This window comes from Grammomys surdaster, unplaced genomic scaffold (genome assembly GCF_004785775.1).
Source record: "Grammomys surdaster isolate TR1022 unplaced genomic scaffold, NIH_TR_1.0 1100, whole genome shotgun sequence".
Classification (NCBI taxonomy): Eukaryota; Metazoa; Chordata; class Mammalia; order Rodentia; family Muridae; genus Grammomys; species Grammomys surdaster.
This window is the reverse complement of record NW_021605519.1, coordinates 242,471-257,818: the sequence shown is the minus strand read 5'-3', so window position 1 is coordinate 257,818 and position 15,348 is coordinate 242,471. Positions and strand designations below refer to the sequence as shown.

The following is a 15,348-nucleotide window of genomic DNA, read 5'->3' as shown; positions in this document are numbered from 1 at the left end:
CTGCCTCTCTCTCTCTCTCTCTCTCTCTCTCTCTCTCTCTCTCTCTCTCTCTCCTCCAGAGAGCCCCACACCCAAATGTCTCCCATATACTTCAAGGCTCCCAACCATATGTTCCCAGGGACCCACTTCCTCTCAAGCTCCCGGCTACTCTGGTTACCTCAGCCAGTCCCCTGTTTAATTACAGCCTAGAGAAGATAAACAATCTGGTGTTCCTTGTTCTCTACCGGTGCCAGCGGGGCTTCTCACGTTTTTTGTTTTTTTGTTTGTTTGTTTGTTTGTTGTTTTTTTGTTTGTTTTGTTTTCCATTCTGGTTCTCCCCAGGATGCCATTGTTCTGGCTGTAAAATCCCTCCCAGCTCAGACGCTAGTCAACCTAGCCATATTTGGGACATTGGTACGGCCACTCTTCCCAGAGAGCCGGCCTTGTAGTGATGTGAGTATGGGTCGGGCTTTTGGGGCTCCATGGAGATGTTCCAGCCCAGCCCCGCCCCGCCCCGCCCAGCCCAGCCCAGCCCAAGCCCAGCCCAGGGCTTCTGTCTCCAGGACACTGTGCAGCTGATCTGCGAGAGCATTGAAACTCTTCAGACTGTGAGTGGTCCCCCTGATATCCTGGCTGTATTGGATTGGGCCTTAGGGCAACCCCAGCACAGGGCCTACCCTCGACAGCTGTTCCTGATCACTGCTGCCTCACCAATGGCTGCCACTACTCACCAAGCCCTGGAGTTCATGAGGTGGCACAGAGGGGCAGCCAGGTAAAGAGTGGGCAGATGTAACTAGCTAAGACTGATAGCCCTAAGATATTCCTGAATGTAACAGCCACTTCCCTTCCCTGCCAGGTGCTTCTCCTTTGCATTGGCACCTGCCTGCCACCAGCTGCTTCTAGACTTGTCTGTCCTCAGCAGGGGGCAGGCTTACTTCCTGAGGCCTGAGGAGAGACTTCAGCCTAAGGTGAGAGTGAGCCCTTGCTGCTTACCTACTCCTGGAGGTCTCTCTCCAGGGTTATACACAGAATCTGAAAGGAAGCCTGGTCAGACTCTATGATCTTGGCACTTTCACCAGAACTTTCTAGTCCAGTCTCTCTCACCCTGAGAAACCAACTAGGACAACTGTTGATGCCTCTAGGAGGGCATCTGTGGAAGGCTGGGGGCACAGCCTCTGGCCAGCCTCTGACTCTTACTGTTCTGACCTGAAAGGAGCCTCATCTTAAACTTTTGTCCCATCCTTGTGGCAAAGTTCAGGCCAGGAGAAAGACTGAGCCCTGGGGACTGAGTACACAGTTCTTTTACTTGAGCATATGCCAACTCCTCCTAGCCCTGATTATAATCCCTACCAGTGCAGGCCTGGGCAGAGGGGGAAGGGCAGCCTGACTGCTTCAGCTGTTTGTGACATCCCTTCCCCTCCACCCCCATGTCCTTTGGCAGCTGGTACAGGCTCTGCGAAAGGCACTGGAACCTGCTTTGAGTGACATCTCCGTGGACTGGTTTGTGCCTGATGCTGTTGAGGCGCTGCTGACACCCCGGGAGATCCCAGCACTCTACCCTGGGGACCAGCTGCTTGGCTACTGCTCACTTTTCAGGGTGGATGGCTTCCGGTCCCGTGCTCTAGGGGTAGGACTGGGCTGGGGTATGCCAGGTGGGCCTGGATGATTGAAGTCCTTGTATCTCAACTGTTCCCTGTCTTTGCTATAGTCTCCTAGTACCCCACAGAGAGTGCCCTGGGGTCCTCCCAGAGAGGTTGTCCTGTAAAGCATTTGTGCTTGGTTTTCTTTTAGAATTTTTAAAAATTACATTTACTTGTGTGTGTACATACATATGTGTGCTCTCAGTGGTATGTAATGTGGAGGTCAGAGGACAACTTGTGGAAGTTGGCTCTTTCCACCTACCGTGTGGGTTGTGAGGCTTGAACTTAGGTTGTCAGGCTTGGTGGCAAACACCTAAGCCTATTTCACATAGCCCCTTATAGAAAGCACCATCTTAGCTGGAGAGATGGCTCAATAGTTCAGAGTACTTGCTCCTATAGAGGACCCAGGTTTGGTTCCCAACACCCACCTGGTGACTCACAACTATCCATAACTCCAGTTCACCTGCATGATGTGGACCCCATGTGTGCTTAGCGCTCTTTAAGGACAAAGGAGGGCATTTGATCCTCTGGACCTGGAGTTACAGATGGTTGTGAGCTATCATGTGGGTGCTGGAAACCAAACCTGGGTCTTCTATGAAGACCTCTCAGCCTCTGAGCCATCTCTCCAGCCATAAATGATGCCATAGGTTGTTGTGAACTTGACAGGATAGTTGGCACACAGTAGGGCTTTGAGATCTAGCTGTTATTTTTTGGTGAAGATCTCTCTCTAGAGGATCTATGCAGAACGACCTCCTTTTCTGGGCTTCTGAGGGCTACACAGCAGGCTTGTTTATCCTTTGCCAGCCAGAAAGCTCAGGGGCAAACCTGAGCTTTACAGCAGCTTTATCACCCTCAAGATTAACATGTTGGCTTCTTCTTACTTTTTATATTTTTTATGTAGGAATGGTTTGTCTGTATCTTTGTATTTGCTCCATGTGTGAGTCTGGTGCCTGTGGAGGTCAGAAGACAGTGTTGGTTCCCCTGGGATTGGAGTTACAGACAGTTGTCAGCCAGCCACCATGTGGGTGCTAGGAATCAAACCTGGGTCCTCTAAGACCAATAATTGCTCTTAACCACTGATCAACTCTCCAGCCCCTTGTTTTCCCTTTAAAAATTTAAAAATATACATTAAAAAATTTTAAAGATTTATTTATTTTATATGAATACACTATTGCTCTCTTCAGACACACCAAAAGAGGGCATCAGATCTCATTACAGATGGTTGTGAGCCACCATGTGGTTGCTGGGAATTGAACTCAGGACCTTAGAAAGACCAGTCACTGCTCTTAACCACTGAGCTATCTCTCCAGCCCCTATTTTAAATTAAGATATAATTACATCACTTCTCCCTTTCAAGTCCCCCTCTTCAACCCTCCCATGTCCCCCTTACTCCCTCAAATTGATAGCCTCTCTTTATTATTGTTATATGTTAACTGTGTGTATATGATATTGGGGCAGACTACTTTGTATTGGATAAACAATTAGGAGCTCACCCCTGGGAGAGGCTAATTCTATCCTCTCTCTGCAGTCGTTAGTTGCCTGTAGTTCTTTGTCTAGTGGGAGCTGGTGGGATTTCTCCCGTCTACATTAGCAGAGTTGGTAATTGGTATCGTCACTGTTCTGGTCTTGTTTAGGTGGCCATGTTGAGATATCATGGGTTTAGCTTCCCTGTCATTTTTAGGAGACAAAATCTTGCAGCATAGTTTTAATTTTTAAAAAACTATTTAGGCTTGGGAGGTGGCTCAGTGTGCTAAGGTGCTTGGGTCCAACTCTGATGACTTGAGTTCAGTCCCCAGAACTTACATGGTAGGAGAGAACCAACTCCTGCAAGTTACCCCCTGACTTCCACAAATGAGCTCTGGCCCTCACATGCACATGCACACACACTAATACATTTTTACTTACTTAACTGAGTATGTGGGGGTGCATGCATGTCACATAACATACATGTGGAGGTCAGAGGACAACGTTGTACACTCTATTCTGCCTTTCTAGTTTACATTGGTTCCAGGGTTCAAACACAAGAGGGCAGGTTTACACAGCAAGTGCCTTTATCCACTGAACCACTTTGTTGCCCCTTCTTTCTTACTGGCTTTTCACTTCTGGATTATTAGCTTTTACTTTCTATAACCCATCTTTAAATTATGCTTGCAAAAAGATATTATAAAATCAGCATACTTTTTCCTCAATACCTTTTTCCCCAGGGCCAAGAGCCTGGTTGTCAGAGCTTGGGCGGTTCAGTCTTCCCATCTCCAGAGGAGGTGTCATCTGTCACCAGTCCTGGCACTGAGCCACTGGGAACAGGCACTGTGTCAGCAGAGCTGTCAAGCCCATGGGCTGTAGGAGGCTCAGAGCAGAGTGAGTGCTCTGGTGTATATTTGTAGCAGGGTAGGAGATGACAAAGGGAAGGGTTAGGACTAGACCCATTCTTCTGTGTCCCAGCAGGTATGGAAGCTCTGACAGACCCAGTCACAGACCCTGGACAGAATCCCTCATCTGACACAGCTATATGGCGTCGTATCTTCCAGTCCTCATACATCCGGGAGCAGTATGTGCTTACACACTGCTCTGCCAGCCCTGAGCCAGGCCCAGGTTCCACCTGCAGTAGCGAGTCCCCAGGCTCCCAAGGCCCTGGCTCCCCCAATGGTAGCCTTCCCCTGGATCCCCCTTCTCAGCAGGGCTGCCGAAGCCTGGCCTGGGTAGAACCTGCAGGCTCCCGCTCCTGCCCCCTGCCTGTACCTCCACCATCTCCATTCAAGGTGAGCTCTAGTACTTTTTCATCTGTCATGTATCCAGCAAATATTTATCTACCACCTACTGTGTGCAATGTTTACTATTAGACTAGCTAGAGAAATAGGTGGGTATAACTATATCTATGATGTCACAACCAATAATGAACACAGGGACATGTATTGAGTGCTCAGTCAGAATGACTGTTAGAGGGAGTTAGGAAAGTAAGGTATGTCAGGAAGAATAAGCAAGTTAAAAGACAATGAAGATATAAAGAAAGAGTCCTCTTCCTGTAAGTGGCGAAAGGTGACCCGACAAGAGGTTCAAACCTTCGTGTTCACTTTAAGATCACCCGGGAAACTGCCCAGGCCATCAAGGGCATGCACATCCACAAAGCTACCAAGTACCTGAAGAATGTCACTTTAAAAAAACAATGTGTGCCATTCTGTCAGTATAATGGTGAAGGTGGTAGGTGCGCCCAGGCCAAACAATGGGGCTGGACACAGGGACGGTGGCCAAAAAAGAGCACAGAATTTTTGCTGCACATGCTTAAAAACGCAGAGAGTAATGCTGAACTTAAGGGTTTAGACGTAGATTCCCTAGTCATTGAACACATCCAAGTGAACAAGGCACCTAAGATGCGCCGACGAACTTACAGAGCTCATGGACAGATTAACCCATACATGAGCTTCCCCTGCCACATTGAGGTGATCCTCACTGAGAAGGAACAGATTGTTCCAAAGTTGTTGCACAGAAGAAAAAGATCCCAGAAGAAACTGAAGAAACTAAAGCTCATGGCACGGGAATAAATTCAACATAAAATAAATACAGATAAAAGTTAAAAAAAGAAAGAAAGAGTCAAGAAACAACCTGAAGTGGGAAATACGATGAGATGACTGGAATTATGGGTAGCTGCAAGTCTATGGTGGCTAGAAACACAGCGTTGCTTGACCTCCCATCTCTCACACACAGGTGGGAGCCTTGAGTGCTGAGGTACTGGGCCGTCGGCAAAGAGCAGCTCTGGCTGGTCGAAGTCTCTCGTCTCCCTCAGGCCAGACAAACCCAGTCCCTGGTAGACCCCGGCACCCCTCTCTAGATGCAATACCAGATGGATCAGGCCCTGAGCCAGGACAACAACTGGTTCAGGGCCTCGATGATTCAGGTAAGGATGGGATGGGAAGGTGGGTTTCTGACAGCAAAGCTGTGGGGAAGTGGAGCGCAGTGCACCATGTTGCCTATACCCCTGACATCTCTCCCCAGGAAACCTGCTATCCCCAGCCCCCTTGGACTGGGATATGTTGATGGAGCCGTCTTTCTTATTCAAGGCTGTGCCACCCAATGGGGAATCAGCTCCTCCAGCAGAACCTCTGCCTCCTCAGGCTCCACGTTGTCACGTGGTGATCCGGGCGCTGTGTGGGGAACAGCCAATGTGCTGGGAGGTGGGTGTTGGGCTGGAGGAACTCTGGGGTCCTAGGAATGGCTCCCAGCCTGCACCACTTCCGATGAGAGAAGCCGCGTGGGATCAGGCACTCCACAGGCTGACAGCAGCCTCTGTGGTCCAGGACAATGAACAGCTGGCTCTCCGTGGAAGAGCTGAAACCACGGCTGAGCAAGGTAAGTCTCTAGCAGACACACCTCAGGCACAAAGGCTTTAAACAGAAAACGACCAAGGTGTATATCTGTGTTAAATCAGCCTGTTCCTTACTTTGTCACAAAGGATTTGAGGTGACACATCATACTGACAAGGTAAGAAATTTAGCAGAGTAATGACAAAGAGTGAAAAGGAAGGAAACCAAGGCTGGACAGATAGCTCAGTGGTCAAGAACACTGATGGCTATATACTCTTGACAGCATAGGACCCAAAATTGGGAAGTTTCCTAGAAGCCAAAATGGAAGGTAATATGATCTTGTAATAAACTGCCTGAAGCATGAGACTAAACTTCCCATTCAGGAAGACTATTAAAGCCGGGCGGTGTTGGCGCACGCCTTTAATCCCAGCACTTGGGAGGCAGAGGCAGGCTGATATCTGAGTTCGAGGACAGCCTGGTCTACCGAGTGAGTTCCAGGACAGCCAGGGCTACACAGAGAAACCCTGTCTCGAAAAAACCAAAAAAAAAAAAAAAAAAAAAAAAAAAACAACAACAACAACAAAAAAGAAGACTGTTAAAAATACAAGTTAAAACCTCGGTCCATGGCTGGGCAGTGGTGGTGCATGCCTTTAATCCCAGCACTTGGGAGGCAGAGACAGGCGGATTTCTGAGTTCGAGGCCAGCCTGGTCTACAGAGTGATTTCCAGGACAGCCAGAACTACACAGAGAAACCCTGTCTCAAAAAACAAAAACAAACAAACAAAAAAAAGCCTCGGTCCACACTGTCCCTAGCTACACTGCAAGTATTCAACAGTCACATGTGGTTAATGAGTGATACAGACAAAACATTTTGATACCTGCAGAAAGTTCTGGATAGTGCTGAGATGAGTATATGGTGCTATGTATATGTGTATATGTAATGTGTATATGTATGTATATGTAATATATATATATATATATATATACACATATATATATATGTATATATATATATATACTGTATCTGTAATGTGTAATGTAATGTGTATATGGTGCTGACTGTGGTGGCATATGCCTGAAACCCCAGCAGTTGGTAGGCTAAGGCAAGAAAATTGAGAGTTCTGGGCCAACCTAGGTTACATAGTATGACTCTGTCAAAAATAAAGAACCTCCCTGAAGTCCTGTAGAGGGGCCACCCACTGCCATTGGGTACTCTAAAGTTTGCCTGTGCCCAATCTGCTTCCTACATTTAAATCATAAAAAAAGAAAAAGAAAAGACAGATGGTGGCCTGCCTTGGTCTCTGGAATGCTGGGATTAAAGCCACCATGTTTGGCTTTCCAGTGGTTTGTTTAATTTATATCCCAGTGGTCACACCCCACCTTCTCTTCCAAGTTCCACCCTTATAAATCCCTCCCCTATTATCCCCTTCTCTTCTCCTCAGAGAAGGGGATGCCCCCCTTGGGTACCACCCTACCCTGGGATATCTGGTCCCAGCAGGACTAGGCATATCCTTTCCCACTGAGACCCAAATTGGCAGTCCGATGGCAGGAAACAGAGATGGAGACACCTTTTGTTCTGCTTGTTAGGGGACCGATGTTTTCCAGCACTTTTTATGCAGCTTTTTTTGGTTTTTCGAGACAGGGTTTCTCTGTGTAGCCCTGACTGTCCTGGAACTCACTCTGCAGACCAGGCTGGCCTCGAATTCAGAAATCCGCCTGCCTCTGCCTCCCAAGTGCTGGGATTAAAGGCATGTGCCACCACCGCCCGGCTATTATGCAGATTTGTATAGAGAGTGAGAGTTGAACTTGCTACTGCTTTGATTTACAGGCAGAGTCAGAAGGTCCCGGCTCAGAGCCATTCAGACAAGCAAGGTCAGCTCTGCCCCATCCTGCTTTACCTGCCCTGTTGCTGTAGATGCTACCACTAGGGAGGTCTTGCCTGGAGCCTTGCACGTCTGGAGTTCAGGTGACCTCTTTCTCTGATGACCTCTAAGGTGTGACCCTCACCTCACTGGCAACCCAGTGGGACCGAATCCCGTCCTCTTGCAGATCCAGCTGAGCTCTCAGACATGTCTGCCTCTCAAGACCATCTAGCTGCTGCTCCTCTGTCCACAGCAGTCCACTCTAAAGGTATGGTTCAAATGCAATGACTTGGACACAGGTGGGCTTTGGACCACTTGCTGGTACTGGGTGACCCTACTGTAGGACATCAGGGAGGCTGTTCTGCAGGTGCCTGGGACCTGGACCTAAATGACAACTCCAAGTCAGCATTGGGGGAGCCCATATCTCCTACTGGAGATCATCATGGCCTGCCCCACCAGCCTCCAGCCTCTTCCAGGCTCAGCCTGGGTCGTCATCGCAGACTTTGCAGCTCCAATAAGGGCCAAACCCATGAGAACAGCAATGATGGCAGCAACCATGACTACCTGCCTTTGGTGAGGACTGGGGAGGTGGAGGGTAGCACCATTAGAGCCAGAGCTCTGTCTCAGCTCCCTCTCCCCCCACCTCTTCTCTCCTCAGGTACGACTGCAAGAGGCACCAGGCTCCTTCCGCCTGGATGAACCCTTCTGTGCTGCTGTGTGCATTCCTCAAGAACGCCTGTGTCGAGCCTCACCCTTTGCTGCACACCGTGCCAGCCTCAGCCCTACTTCAGCCTCATCTCCTTGGGCATTTCTGGGCCCTGGTATCGGCCAAGGTGACAGTGCCACAGCTTCCTGCAGCCAGTCCCCCAGCTCAGGCTCTGAGGGTCCAGGCCAGGTAGACAGTGGGAGGGGCTCAGATACCGAAGCCTCAGAAGGAATGGAAAGGCAGGAAAGCTCTGATCTTCGTGGGCGCACTTGGGCCACAGCCGTGGCCCTGGCGTGGCTGGAACACCGCTGCGCAGCTGCCTTTGGTGAGTGGGAACTGACAGCTTCCAAAGCTGATTGCTGGTTGAGGGCCCAACACCTGCCAGATGGCCTTGATCTGACTGCTCTCAAAGCTGCTGCCCGGGGGCTCTTTCTGTTACTGCGACACTGGGACCAGAATCTGCAGCTACACTTGCTGTGTTACAGCCCTTCAAATGTGTAAGACTGCTTGAAGCTCTGGCTAGCGACCCCCAACACAAAGTCACTGCCACCCAGGGCCAGTCTCTTGGTGCTGGGAAGGAATAAGTTGGTGTCTGCTGTCCTCCATTGCTTCACACACACACACACACACACACACACACCCCTCCCAATATTCTTGCCACCACAGAAAGTGCCTGCCTGTGCTCTCTTCTCTCTCCTCCCACTCCATACCCCCTCCTATGTGCTCTGAGCTCTCTATAGGATAATGGAAGAGGAGAGAGCTACAGTCCCAAATTCTATGCAATAAAGTGCCTCTTAAGACTGCCTGATGAGTTGTTCATTTCCATGTTGGGAAGATGCACCTCATAGCTTGGTGTAGACACAAGCAATCACTAACTTTATGTAGGCTGCACAAAGGTGGACTTGGCAAGGTTTATTCTAAGAACACAGAGTCCGTTCCACCCATGATGCTGAGCAAGTCCTAGAAAGAAGGGGTGGATTTCAGTGAGTTTTCCTGCTCTTAGGAAAGAACTGGGGGGACAGCCAGAGCTGCAGCAGGATGACAGCGTGGCACAGGTGCAGGGCAGCAGAGCTGAAGGAGGTGGATGGGTATGTATTCCAGGAGAGCTCAATGAGTCCCAGCACCAGCAGCCTGCAGTAAGAAACAGGCCCGTCCCATCCATTTCAAGGTCTGCAGCATTAGATCTCTCATGCCCTCCACCCATCCAGCCCTCAAAGCTTACCTCCTTCTGTGGCTACAGCTTTGAGAGGAGGAGCTCCCAAGCCCTGCCCCAACCCTTCCAGGTTGTCCCAGCCAGTACCTGAGCAGGTGTGTGAGCCAGCGCACAGGCATGGCCCACAGGAGGTATGGCAGTGTATGGAAATACCACACATAAAACTGGTAGTGGAGGGAACGGCTAAAGCAGATGCCAATGAAGTTGGAGGTGAAGAGAATGGAAACAATCTGTGATGTGATGGTTAAGGCTTTGGGCGAGAACGGAGGGCAGTGGGGGTGTGGTGGGGGTAAGGGTTTAAAGTTCAGGGTAAGAAAGCACCCTACTCTGTCCTACATGCAAGCCTCAGACAAGCTTTTTAGTGTCTCTGGATCTGTTCCTGGTTAGTAGGGAGATAGGAACGCATGGGACTGTAAAGGTGGATTTTACATGGTAGGGAGTATGGACTCTTAGGACACTACCAAGAGTGCATGGTCCTACAATGCTGGATTGAGAACAAGCTGTGCCGCGGTGTAAGGTGCTCAGTGCAGTGTCTGCTCAGAGGACAGGATCTATGACTGGGCTCCGGCCTCTTCCTGTGGTGCCTGCTTTCTCAGGCCAACAGACTAAGACTCTGTCTGCACTCTGAGAGATCAAAACGTATCTTTCCATGATTTAAAGGATATGGTTAGATGTGAGGGGTTGGGGTGGAACTTTCCTTTTGGAAGGATCCTTCAGCAGTGACAGAATACTTTCTCCTGTTCTGAAGAGAAGTTATTCAGACATTTATCAAGGCCCAGTTGATCGTCAAATGCTACATTAACCACCATAAACTTAACATTTCCCCTAAGTAGCTCTTAAGGGCTAAGCTCTCCACTCCATCCAGTGAATCTTCCCATGATATTAACCCTGTTTCTTACCTGTGCCACCTACAGAGGGCAAACAGCAAGAGGAGGCTAAGATGGGCAGCCAACAGGGCCAGATGGAAGGCACGATTCAGGAAGATGGTTTCAGGAAGGAAACGCCAGTTCACTGTCCATTGGAAAAGAAACTGACGGCCAAGGTCAAAGGAGCGGGATAGGTAGCCAATGGGGTTCTCCAGCAGGAAGGGCAATCCCAGCAGCACCTGAGGATCGGTGTGAAGCCAGCAGAACTTCTTAGGCTCACCTCAGCCTTCAGGGCATCACTTGGGAGAGCGCAGTGGGATGGAAGCCTCGGAAGCTCCCTTCCTTCCACGAGGAGCACCAGGAAACCTCCTCAATCCCACCCCCGACAGAGCCTGGCACCAAGGAGCCATAGGAGGGGCCTGATCACACTGCCTTCCTCAAGAGTTCACCAGATCGTGGGCTGGTGAGATGGCTCAGTTGTTAAGAGCACTCATTGCTCTTCTAGAGGTCCTAAGTTCAACTCCCAGCCACCACATGGTGGCTCATGGCTATCTATAATGGGATCTGATGTTTTTCTCTCATGCAGGCACACATGGAAATTGAGCTCTCATACACATAAATAAGTAAAAATTCTTTAAAAAAAAAATCACCTGATTGTGTGTGTGTGTGTGTGTGAAGGGAGGGAGGTATTTAGAGAGAGAGTCTCACTAATGTAGTCCTGGCTGACCTGGCTTGCTATGTAGACCAGGCTGGCCTGGCATTTGTTATGTAGACCAGGGGCCCTTGAACTCAGAAATCCACCTCCCAAGTGCTAGGATTAAAGATGTATACCATCATGTCTAGCTAGTTGACCAGGTCTTTTTTTTTAAAAAAAAAAAGATTTATTTATTTATTTATTTATTTATTCTATATATATAAGAACACTGTAGCTGTCTTCAGACACACCAGAAGAGGGCATTGGATCCCATTACAAATGGTTGTGAGGCACCATGTGGTTGCTGGGAATTGAACTCAGGACCTCTGGAAGGGCAGTCAGTGCTCTTAACAACTGAGCCATCTCTCCATCCCCGTTGACCAGGTCTTAAGCAAGCCTCTGAGAGGCCTACCAAGCTTAGTAGCCATGGGACCTGAAGTGCAGAGACAGTAGCTGCCCAGCTCAAAATCAAACTCTTGTCTGTTGGCTCTTGAGAAAGCCCTAAGGGATTTAAGGAGACCTGACTCTTTGGTAAGGGGAGGCTAGGAGGTACCTGAAGAGCAGCACAGATGGCTAGCTTGGGGAGGGCACCACGGAAGCCAAACTGAGTAAGAAGAAGGAATAGCAATCCTGGGGCGAAGAGTAGCACATTCATCTTCACTGAGACAGCCAGGCTGAAATGGACAAAGGACAGAAAAGGTCAAGGATCAACTCCAGAATCGTGTGCCCCTTGGTACAACATGCCCACCTCCTCATAGATTTTTCTCCCAGTTAAGTGCCAGGATGTGGTCTCCATCCAAAACTGTTAAGAGGAACATAAGAAGGCCTGAGAGGAGGCTGGGAGGAAGGGAATAATACCTGATCCCTCTGTCTAGACTAACTGGACACATATTGATTGACATACTTAAAGGCCAACTCCAACAACGCATGCCAACCAGGGACAAGATAGAAAGAAAGCATGAGGAAAGAGGGACTTTCTACAGATTCTTGCCTTGTTCAGGGAGGCCAGAGTGACCTACCATATCTAACTACTCTTGATGTCCTCTCTTGCAAAACACTGGGAAGCTATGGAAATGTGACAGAAGGGGCAGAAGGAAGAGGCTCTAACCTGAAACAGCAGCAGCCCCAGCTCCAGCACTGCACCAGGAAGAGGTTAATACTCAGGAAGAGCAATGCCATAGCCACTGGGTCATTGAAGAGCCGCAGTACAAAGATGGAATGGACACGGTAAGAGGCACAGCACATGAAGAAAAAGACGAAGGGAGGTACCTAAAGGGTGGGCACCAACGTCAACTCCCCAAATCTGAGCCATCCCCACCACCCACTTCAGGCCAGGGCTAGTTAGTCCTGTAGCATCAACTCACCTTGGAGGTCTGGTGGTATATCAAGAAAACAAGCACCAAGGTGACAAGGTAGAGTACAGCAAAGATGTTCTGGGCCATAGGGATGTCAGAACCTCGGTCAGTAGCATAGTACAGCCCCATGAAGACATACAGAAAACCAGCTGGGTAGCTGGAAGAGGAAAGCAAACATGAGCCTAGATCAGGACAGTCAGCCTGGGACCCACCCAGCCCTTCACAATGTCTTCAGACTTCCTATCCTCACTCACACAAGAGGTCCGGTGTCACCCTGCAGCTGTGTGTAGTCATATGTGCCATTGATGAAACCCTCCACCTGGGCCATGTAGGCCTTCCAGTCAATCTCTGTGTCTGGAAGAAGATAACATGGTCTCGTTCCTTCTGAGTCCAGAACTTGCCTAGTTCTAAACCCCATGCCTTCAGACCACCAAAGCCCACAGCTCTACCGTAGTCCCAGGTTTCTTCCATCACCATCCCTTATCTAACTGTATATAGGGCATTCTCCGGGTGAACCCATATACTTTGTGTGTGTGTGTGTGTGTGCATGTGCGTGCACACGAGTGCTAAGGCCAGGAGCTGGCACTGGTGTATTCTTCCATCATTTATATAACAGAGTCTAGCTAGTCAGTTTGCTTCAGGAATCGCTTGTCCTGCCTCTCCAGTACCGTGATTACAGATGGGCCACCATGTCTGCCTGGCATTTTTGTATAATGCTAAGACTCTGAACTGTAGGTCTCATATTTACATGGTAAATACTACCTGCTAAGTTATCTACTTAGGCCCATGAATGCAGGAACCTTAAACTCAATGTATAGAACTGAATTTATGATCTTTCTTCCTACTCCAAATTTATTCTTTTCTGTGTTCCTCGAATATCAAGTAGTACTTTTCTCCTTTTCAGTTTGTGTGTGTGTGTGTGTGTGTGTATGTGTGGTTTCATGAGACAGGGTTTCTCTGTGTAGCTCTGGCTGTCCTGGAACTCACTCTGTAGACTAAGCTGGTCTTAAACTCACAGAGATCCACCTACTTCTGCCTCCCAAGTGCTGGGACTAAAGGTGTGTGCCACCATCACCTGGCTCCTTAGTTCTTAAAAAGGAACAGGCTTGCTCTCTTTCTGTCTTGTGTGTGTTCATAATGCACATGTGTGAGTGCACACATGAGTGTGCATGCATGTGAGTATGAACATGGAGGCTAGAGGTTAATGGTGATTATCTTTCTTGAATGTTCCTCACTCTCATTTTAAAAACAGGGTCTTTATGAAGCCAGTTGTGGTGGTGTCTGCCTTTAATCTCAACAACACTCAGGAGCCAGGTCTACATAGCAAGGTCAATCAGGGCTACTTAGTGAGACTCTGTTTTGTTTTTATCTTTTCTTGTTTTCTTCTTTCTTTCTTTCTTTCTTTCTTTCTTTCTTTCTTTCTTTCTTTCTTTCTTTCTTTCTTTCTTTCTTTCTTTCTTTTTTGGTTTTTCAAGACAGGGCTTCTCTGTGTAGTCCTGGCTGTCCTGGAACTCACTCTGTAGACCAGGCTGGCCTCGAACTCAGAAATCCGCTTGCCTCTGCCTTCCAAGTGCTGGGATTAAAGGCATGTGCCACCACTGCCCGGCTTGTTTTGTTTTGTTTTGTTTTTAAAAAAAGACTTATCCTGGAAGACACCAGTACCTAGTGGACTCAAATGGTCACAAAATGCCATTCTTTAAAAGGACTTTCAAAACCTAAGAATTAAAAGCATGAAAAATCAGATCTGGTATGGGAAGTGACTGTTTAAAGGTACAGACAAGCAGCAGGAATAGCAACAGCACATTAATTCTGGCCAGAACTTACTTCTCGGCTGCTTATGCTTTCTTAGCAGGCTCAATGTTAAATGCATGGGGTAATCTCTAGAGTCACCTCCCTCCGGTATGGGAGAGAGACTATGATCCCTGTTTTGGAAAATGGGCTTGGGTCGGGTAAAGGATATAGGTTTGAACGGTGAATGAAAGCTCAGTAATCTAGTTTGGGTATCCCTTCCTCACTCCCTCCCTCCCTCCCTCCCTCCGGTTCTCTCCCCTTCAATGAACTCACATGCCACCCTGTGAATGACCCAGAAGGTGATGCCCACCTCTGCTAGGCAGAGGCAGGAGGCCACCAGCAATGTGTAGCGTGGCTCCCGCAGCAGTAGGTAGCGTTCTTGCCAGGCCCGCTGTAGCCATTGTTTCCAGATTCCTGCCGGCTGGACGACAGAACCCGGCGGGCCGCGTTTCCGCAGCCCAGCAGCCATCTTGACAGTGCGCCACTCTTGTGCTTCCACCACCCGGGAAAACCAACCCTAAGACACTAGGTTCCGGTCCCTGCTCTGGGCGTCCTCTCAAAACTAAACGCTGATCCGAGTAACCAGAATCCTTATTTACTGCATAGCAGTCTACAAAGTGGACTCAGAGCGCTGGAGTTTCTAGGTCAAAATGATTCATTGGGTACATATTTAGTGCTTATTATACACAGTTGTGAGAGACAGTTCTAATGTGGCTAAGTGGACCTGAAAAAGGATAAGATAGCTAATCCATACAACGCATCTCCTTTGAAGGACTACACGATATTGTACTATAAATATACATATACCTCTCGGTGTATGTCCCGTCCAGAGCACATAAACGCCTATATATCAGAGTGTTTGCCCAGAAAACAAAACAATAGTTCTGTTCTCTTCTCCTAGCCCAGCTTTCCACTCGGCCTATGTCCAGAGTAATTGTGTTCGC

The 15,348-nt window shown here is 48.7% G+C and overlaps 2 protein-coding genes across 9 annotated transcripts in view; one reads left to right on the top strand and one right to left on the bottom strand.

Annotated features, from left to right (window-relative positions):
- Vwa5b2 (von Willebrand factor A domain containing 5B2) overlaps positions 1-9,212 on the top strand; it is a 16,827-nt gene extending 7,615 nt beyond the window's left edge. Inside the window, exons 12-23 of one of the 3 annotated variants that reach the window (XM_028783408.1) lie at positions 322-432; positions 543-751; positions 836-947; positions 1,421-1,606; positions 3,824-3,977; positions 4,062-4,378; positions 5,322-5,511; positions 5,628-5,963; positions 7,746-7,883; positions 7,967-8,047; positions 8,123-8,352; positions 8,438-9,212. In XM_028783408.1, the coding sequence (XP_028639241.1) occupies positions 322-432; positions 543-751; positions 836-947; positions 1,421-1,606; positions 3,824-3,977; positions 4,062-4,378; positions 5,322-5,511; positions 5,628-5,963; positions 7,746-7,883; positions 7,967-8,047; positions 8,123-8,352; positions 8,438-8,986 (2,613 nt within the window). In that variant the 3' untranslated portion in view covers positions 8,987-9,212. Of the gene's footprint in view, positions 1-321; positions 433-542; positions 752-835; positions 948-1,420; positions 1,607-3,823; positions 3,978-4,061; positions 4,379-5,321; positions 5,512-5,609; positions 5,964-7,745; positions 7,884-7,966; positions 8,048-8,122; positions 8,353-8,437 lie in introns of all 3 variants that reach the window. The other 2 variants (XM_028783409.1, XM_028783410.1) reach the window with 2 other exon arrangements.
- A 153-nt stretch (positions 9,213-9,365) lies between these two features.
- Alg3 (ALG3 alpha-1,3- mannosyltransferase) lies at positions 9,366-14,898 on the bottom strand. Of its 6 annotated transcripts, none has more exons than XM_028783400.1 (9): positions 14,678-14,898; positions 12,868-12,967; positions 12,623-12,770; positions 12,367-12,527; positions 11,812-11,932; positions 10,598-10,803; positions 10,364-10,440; positions 9,786-9,930; positions 9,366-9,616 (listed from the first exon to the last, which is right to left on the bottom strand). In XM_028783400.1, exons 1-9 carry the CDS (start codon positions 14,871-14,873, stop codon positions 9,466-9,468), a joined length of 1,305 nt encoding a protein of 434 aa, XP_028639233.1. In that variant the 5' UTR covers positions 14,874-14,898; the 3' UTR covers positions 9,366-9,465. The 6 variants fall into 6 exon arrangements, with proteins under 6 accessions (XP_028639233.1, XP_028639234.1, XP_028639235.1 ...); XM_028783401.1 differs by having other exon boundaries at positions 14,715-14,898; XM_028783402.1 differs by lacking the exon at positions 12,868-12,967.
- Between the last annotated feature and the right edge of the window lie 450 nt (positions 14,899-15,348).

Coding starts and splice junctions, on each gene's coding strand:
- Alg3 (XM_028783400.1), bottom strand. CDS start 14,873: ATGGCTGCTGGGCTGCGGAAACGCGGCCCGCCGGGTTCTGTCGTCCAG. Junction 12,968..14,677: donor GGTCATTCACAGGGTGGCAT/GTGAGTTCATTG, acceptor ATCTTCTTCCAG/ACACAGAGATTGACTGGAAG. Junction 12,771..12,867: donor GGTGACACCGGACCTCTTGT/GTGAGTGAGGAT, acceptor TTCCTCTTCCAG/CTACCCAGCTGGTTTTCTGT.